Raw genomic sequence first — 6,735 nt, 5'->3', positions numbered from 1 at the left:
GGGGGGCAACAAGTATGCCCACTCCTGCCCGGAGCCTCTCACCGTGGTCAACTCCAGAGTGGAAGTACATCCAGTCCCTCTCAAGGAGACTGGTTCCAGAACCAGAGCCATGCGTCGAGGTGAGATCGACTATTTCTAGCCAGAACCTCTCAACCTCACACACTAGCACTGGCTCCTTCCCCACCAGAGAGGTGACATTCTACATCCCAAGAACCAGCTTCTGCAACCGAGGATCGGACCGCTAGGGCCCCCTCCCTTGGCCATCACCCATTCCACACTGCACCCGACCCCTTTGGCTCCTCTCACAGGTGGTGGGCCTATGGGAGGGTCCTGAAAACATGCTAGAAAAACAAATGTTCAACCAGAGGAGGAAACCAGAGACCCCATAAAAACCCCAACTTACAAACCTGTCCTTGAACCCTAAACCTTAATCCTCATCCCAAACTAAACTAAACTAACTACCAATGATTAAATTTAATAATTTAATGTTTGTGTGAGGTGTAGTTAAGAAAACCATCGGTGATTGAGCAGCTCTTCCAGTGTGGGACGCTCCTCTGGGTTTGTCTTCAGGCACCTAGTCAGAATATCATGGCAGTCTGGAGGGTCAGGGGTCAAAGTGCAACAACAGTTAGAGTTGCGGACAGATTTATATATGCTGTGAGAAGATATAATACAATGTTTATCTCACTTTTGGGAAGCCTCTTGCTGATCTTTAGCTTCTTTTTGAGAAATTTGTTGGTGTCAAAATTTGTATCGTGGAGAATTTCAAACAGGACCACTCCCAGCTGCCACACTGTTGTGGGTCCAGCAAAATATTTCTTTTGTGTGCGATACTCTGGTGATTCAAGAGCATGGGTCCCTAGAAAATGTGTCAGAATTCAGAGAGTCAGAAAGAAGAAGAACAGTAAAAAGAATCTTTGTTTTCTCAGAACTGGCAGAAAGAAGCAGGATATCGTACCTTGGAAAATGGTAAATTTCCTTCCGTGGTCAAAGCAGCTTAGACCGAAGTCTATGAGATAGGCTTGTAGGCCTTCTGAGCTCCTCTCAATAAGGACATTTTCCAATTTAATATCTCTGTGGAAGATGTTTGCATCCTGAAGTTGAATCGTTGCTTCCACCAACTGTTTTAAAATGACCTAAAAGACAAAAATGATTTGAAGCTCATAATTCTGCACATTGATGTTGGACTTCAGTGAGAAATACAGTGACTTGTAAAGATTTTTATTTTCATATGGATATTTTTCACATTGTCACATTACACCCACACACTTCAATGTTTGTAGAGACATTATGACATGCATCAATATAAAGTTTTACAAAATTGTTTTGCGGAGGGATTATTGCACTGTATTTCATCTCTCTGATTTGATCACATTCACTATGAAACAAAATCCCCAACTGAAGCAGTAAGTGACAATATTTAAAAAAACCAGTCGAATTTCCATCCAGCAGCTTACCTTGGCCTCCTCCTCATGTAGACAACCTCCATTCTCATCAAGGTAGTCATTGAGGTCCTGCGAAGGCGTGGGCCTCTCCATCACTATGAGCAGCTCCTCCTCCAGTTCATACCAGTCCAGCAGGGACACTGTGGCCAACTGCCCTGATGAACTGCTACTCAGATTCTTCAGTTTCAGCATGATGGCCACCTCCAACGCCATCTCCCTACCGTTCTCATCCTGAAACATCGAAGCAAACAGGAGAAACCCACAATGCATCTGGAATCCAGTAGGACTTAAAGTCAGTCCTAGATGATGTTGCTCACTTACGTTATGTTTGCGGTCCACCTTTTCCTTTGGAATGTGTTTGATAGCCACCTATACAATAGAAACAAAGCATTGCTCAACAATGGGAATGTTCAGATTTCTGAAGTTGCTTGACGTTGAGTTATCAGTATTTTGAGTATTATGATTGATGTGCGGAATGCATTTGTTGTGAATGCACCATTAGAATTGAAAGAAAATGTAGCTATCTAGTTTGGTCTTTCCAAAATCTAATTTAAAACTACAAGAACTGAAAATGTTCACAATTGTGCAATTCTAGTATGTATTAGTAAATACATGTACCTTAATTCTTAAAGTCTCATTGGTTAATGAAATTATTTATCTAATATAGTCTTATTTTACGGATCTGAACTTTTTCAGTTTGAGATGTTATTAGCTAAAATCAGCTAAAACAGAGTCTGACTAGCTGTTAGACTTGCACCTTTATGAGGATATTAACTCTTTTTTACAAACTTTGACTCCTACTGGCCACTGTTAGAAGAACTATTACTGATAACTTCACAGAGTCTCATTTTAAGTATTCCAAATACACCTACAGGTAATTTATCCACCTCTCGATGTCCAGCAAACACAGATCCATATCCTCCTTTTCCCAGTAGATGCAGCTCAGTATATTTTTCCTGGAATTCAGCTAAACACATGAACGCATCTTTAAATTTCATAAAGCATCAGAATAAACTATGTTCACTAACGTTACCTTAGATCTAATTATCACCACACCTTAAGTCTCTCTAACAAATGTTTATATTACAATTCTATTGTGACTTAAACTCTGACCTCTTTGGGAATCCATTTCTTTTGTCTTCTTCGTCTTCTTCCTGGTATTCTTCCTCCTATTCCTCAGCTGTGGTTCCTCAATGTCCTTGTCCTCCTTCTTCAGATTCCTCTTCCGTAAATCGCCTATTCCTGAGCTGCAAAGTACCAGGCTGGAGCTGTTGGACTCTAATAATGAGAAAAACCCATAGAAACAGCATGAGCATTTTAACAGTATTTTCCATAAGAGAAAAACATCCCGACAGAAACATAAGACTTATAGTGACTTGTAAAAACACTTGTCCTCCTTGCTTTTGCACATTTTGTCTCATGACAACCACAAAACTTAGGTGATATTACAGGAATTTCATAAGAAGGACCAATATAAGGTAAAGCGTCACTTTGAAGTGCTGAGCATATATTTATAAATGTAGATCTGAAAAGTTGTAGCATGGAACTGTATTCAGCCGCCCTCTCTTTAAAGAACCACTTTTTGCTGCAACTTCAGGTGATAATCTTTTGAAGTTTGTCTCACTCAGTTTTGAATAATCAGATATATTCAATCCTTGCAATAGATTATCAATCTGGTAAGAGAAAATTAACAGAGGTTTCACCAAAGTAGCCAACCTGTGCTGACGTCCACTGAGGATGGGGGCTCTTTGGTTGCGTCCTGCTGCAGGAGTCCCTTATTCTCATTCTCTGCCGGTGTTGGAGATCCCTCTCCTTCTTCTGTTATTTTTCTCCTCAGTCTCCTCACAATCCTCGTCCCGTCCTGGTGGCTTTTGGATGGTCCAAACATCTTAGTAACCCTGGTCCATTTTCGGCGGGTCTCTTTTTTAGCCCTTTTCCTTCTCTTCGGTGTGCTGTCTCCAATGGACTCAGCACACCGTGGCATCGTGCTGCTGCTGTTGATCTCTAAAGTAAGAGATGTTGGGAATAAATAGTGATTATTTTTTACATGTTTGGTCTGTCAACAAAAGCCAATGAACATTAGTTTCATCAAAGCAGCCAACCTATGAGGATGTCCACTGAGGAGGAAGACTCTCTGGTTGGAAGCTGATCCTGGAGTTCTTCCTTCCTGCACTTGGCTGGTGTTGAACCTTCTTCTTTTCCTTCTGTCATCTTCCTCTTCAGCATCCTCCTGGTTTCGATCAGGTCCTGGCAGCTTCTTGAGGTTCCAGGCATCTCAGAGGCCCTGATCCTTTTCCCGTGGATCTCATCACCAGAATTTCTCCTGTTATTTGGTCTGCAATCCTCAGCAGACTCACCACTTGGTAGCTTCACGCTGCTGCTTCTCTCTAAAGTAAGAGAAATCCGAGGAGAATTTGTGATTTCGTTTTATAGTTCGGTCTGACATTTTGGTCTGTCAACATACAGAAGAGAAAATGAACATTAGTTTCATCAAAGCAGCCAACCTATGATGATGTCCACTGAGGAGGAAGACTCTCTGGTTGGAAGCTGATCCTGGAGTTCTTCCTTCCTGCACTTGGCCGGTGTGGAACCTTCCTCTTTTCCTTCAATCATCTTCCTCTTCAGCATCCTCCTGGATTCGATCAGGTCCTGGCAGCTTCTTGAGGTTCCAGGGATCTCAGAGGCCCTGATCTTTTTTCCATGGCTCTCTAAAGAAAGAGAAATATTGTGGAAAATTAAGGATTGTTTAGAGTACATGTTTAGTATTTCTGAATCACCTCACATACTGATATCTGATCAGGGACTTTATTACATAAACTGTTGAACATTTAACTCATTTTCATCCAGATTCATGCTTCTCCAAGAAGCCAACAGAGATTAACACATTTCAATGTTCCTAACCAATGGAAGTTAATAAAACAGAATTTCTGAGCAATAAAAATTCAAACTCTCTTAACTATATATTAAGAGGTTTACAAGACTCTTATTGTTAAGTGTGTAAAATGACTTGTTAGATCCTCTACACTCTAAAACATTTGAGCCACATTTAGTTGGGGCCTGCCATGCAAAGCAATGGCAGGAACCTATTACTATTCTCCCAATTCTTTATTTTTCATCCGTAACCTTTAATGCGGCTCATACCGCTGCGTGTACACCTACAAATGAGGTATCAAAACGTGCAGAAAATTCACGCCATTGGAGCTATTACTTTTGGTGGGATTCGGGGTTAACATGGCGACATAATTCGCAAAAAACTACGAAAAAAACCCCATTATAAGTCAATGGGAAAAATCCTACAAATACCCTATTTTTGAGGATTTTCTGTGTCGTCACGAATTCACGTAGAAATGCCATTCAAATTTCATTTTGTAGATACGTCTGTGATGTCTTCGAAAGTGAAGACGGCTCGTCGATACCAGTTACGGTTTGTCCACAATTTGTCTCTAAGCGACCCAAAGTTTCTCATTTTTCCTAAAATTAGAGTGTGTCTCTTAGTGATTGCCCCTCTGCTAGAGTGAGAAATGAAGATAATTTTTCACCCCAAATCATTTTTGAAATCGCCATCACGCCCACAAATATCGCATGATTGGTATCAAAATCGGTCCTGACATTGACACGCATGCCTGCTCCGGTAAAATGTTTTCGAAATTTATCTAGACCGTACGGTTTTCTGTCACGGTGCTTCAGAGCAAAGTCATGCGACAGGATTTTCTGATGCTGTCTGATGCTCTCTCCCATGTATTTGACTAGAATTTCAGATCTGTGCAAAACATTTCTTTCTCTCATCGCTGTTATTGCTGTGAGGGAGGTACAGACATGAATCTTGGGACTATCGCAGAAGACACATAGCCCTCTCATACGCTTCAAACGGTTTTCGAATATGTATTACGGTTCCCGAATGGAAAGGAGTTGTTTCCAATGCTTTTTTTGGGTAAAACTGGCTGGCTCAAACAGAGTATTGTCTGCCCCAGCCTCTCTCACTAACAGTTCACACTTTGCTGAGACAATTATTTACCATAGCAACGGAACTCAAGAGGCTATTGGCTGCTGATTAGGACTACAAATAAGCATCACTGTAGTTCTAACTATAGTGGAACGCTCAGTTGAAACAGAGCAGGACTGAACTGGCCTTTAGAACTACTTGCTGCTATGGGCTGTATATAACTGATTTAACTCAGTAACTGTTACACATGGGATTAGTTTGGAACTTTAAAATGAAGCATAATAATAATTTCAAAATAAAAGCCTTGAATATTTTTAAATCAGGTAATTGCTCTGTTGAGCATTATATAACTGATTTAACCCAATGACTGTTATACATGGGATTAGTTCGGAACTTTAAAATGAAGCATATTAATAATTCCAAAATAAAAGCCTTGACAAATTTTAAATCATACTGAATGGTGCACGTCCACCTTACTTAACATTCTTGTGATTTTCCACATGCTATTGATTACATTGCAGCGTTCTTTAGCATTGATGCTAATTTCTAGCATGACAACGCCGGGCCCAAACCGATGGGCATGCTTTGGCAGGCCCCGGTTAAATTTCTTCAGAAATTTTCTAGTTTTGTCTACTATCTTCTACTCTTTAAATTGCAGCATTAAGTTAAAACTCAATTCAAGATTAGTGAACTTAAAAAAAACTTTTAATAACTTGTCTCTTGTTCAACTGCATGAACTTTAATTTCTTAATTAAAACCAATAAAATTTTCTTGTTGACTTCAGATGCATTTTCAAGGCACCAGCCGGACTTTCATTTTCAAGTTAAACCACCGTCAAATATTTTACAGTATAATTTTCCAAAAAACTGAAACATAAACCTTGTCTTGATAAGTAAGAGTGAAACTCAAACTCATTACCTTTAGATCTCCTGGAGGCTGGCCTTTTGTGTTCCTGGTCAGATTTATCCATTTTGGTGTAAATTTATTCACAAGAGAAAGCTGGTTTAACTCACAAAGTTACGTCTTACTCTATCAGATTTCTGACGAACTGAGCTCAAACAGAATGTTGGGTTCTGACACCAACCAGTGTGACATCAGGAAGAACATTCCAAACTTTTGGTCACAAATGTTAGCATGGAATGATGATGCCTAGTTACCCTCTGACTTAAACCTAAACAAACCCACAGAACAGAAAAATCCCCCCAAACCAACAAAAATGATATATTTGCTGTTGGTTTACCAGGAAAGAGTTAGAGGAATGAATCCCAACTATTATAGCCACACAAAGCTCTTCATTAGTTTTTATTTGCTTCAAAATCTTAAGAGCTTCAGCTGCTATTTATAGCG

At 40.1% G+C, this 6,735-nt stretch overlaps 1 protein-coding gene across 1 annotated transcript; it reads right to left on the bottom strand.

The window, feature by feature from the left end:
- Window positions 1-504: 504 nt before the first annotated feature.
- On the bottom strand, window positions 505-6,358 carry LOC116727403 (serine/threonine protein kinase KIN1-like). The gene is made up of 11 exons (XM_032574814.1): window positions 6,307-6,358; window positions 3,950-4,153; window positions 3,548-3,832; window positions 3,162-3,449; window positions 2,559-2,681; window positions 2,318-2,412; window positions 1,767-1,814; window positions 1,458-1,676; window positions 959-1,136; window positions 689-859; window positions 505-596 (listed from the first exon to the last, which is right to left on the bottom strand). Exons 1-11 carry the CDS (start codon window positions 6,356-6,358, stop codon window positions 505-507), a joined length of 1,755 nt encoding a protein of 584 aa, XP_032430705.1.
- Between the last annotated feature and the right edge of the window lie 377 nt (window positions 6,359-6,735).

Source organism: Xiphophorus hellerii, chromosome 10, assembly GCF_003331165.1.
Source record: "Xiphophorus hellerii strain 12219 chromosome 10, Xiphophorus_hellerii-4.1, whole genome shotgun sequence".
Lineage (NCBI taxonomy): Eukaryota > Metazoa > Chordata > Actinopteri > Cyprinodontiformes > Poeciliidae > Xiphophorus > Xiphophorus hellerii.
This window is presented reverse-complemented; position numbering and strand designations above follow the sequence as displayed.

What these genes read in the sequence shown, in the direction of transcription:
- LOC116727403 (XM_032574814.1), bottom strand. Translation starts at nt 6,358, where the DNA reads ATGGATAAATCTGACCAGGAACACAAAAGGCCAGCCTCCAGGAGATCT. An exon ending in AGCCTCCAGGAGATCTAAAG is followed by an intron (nt 4,154 to 6,306) that starts GTAATGAGTTTG and finishes CTCTTTCTTTAG; the next exon opens with AGAGCCATGGAAAAAAGATC. An exon ending in AGGTGGACCGCAAACATAAC is followed by an intron (nt 1,677 to 1,766) that starts GTAAGTGAGCAA and finishes TCGATGTTTCAG; the next exon opens with GATGAGAACGGTAGGGAGAT.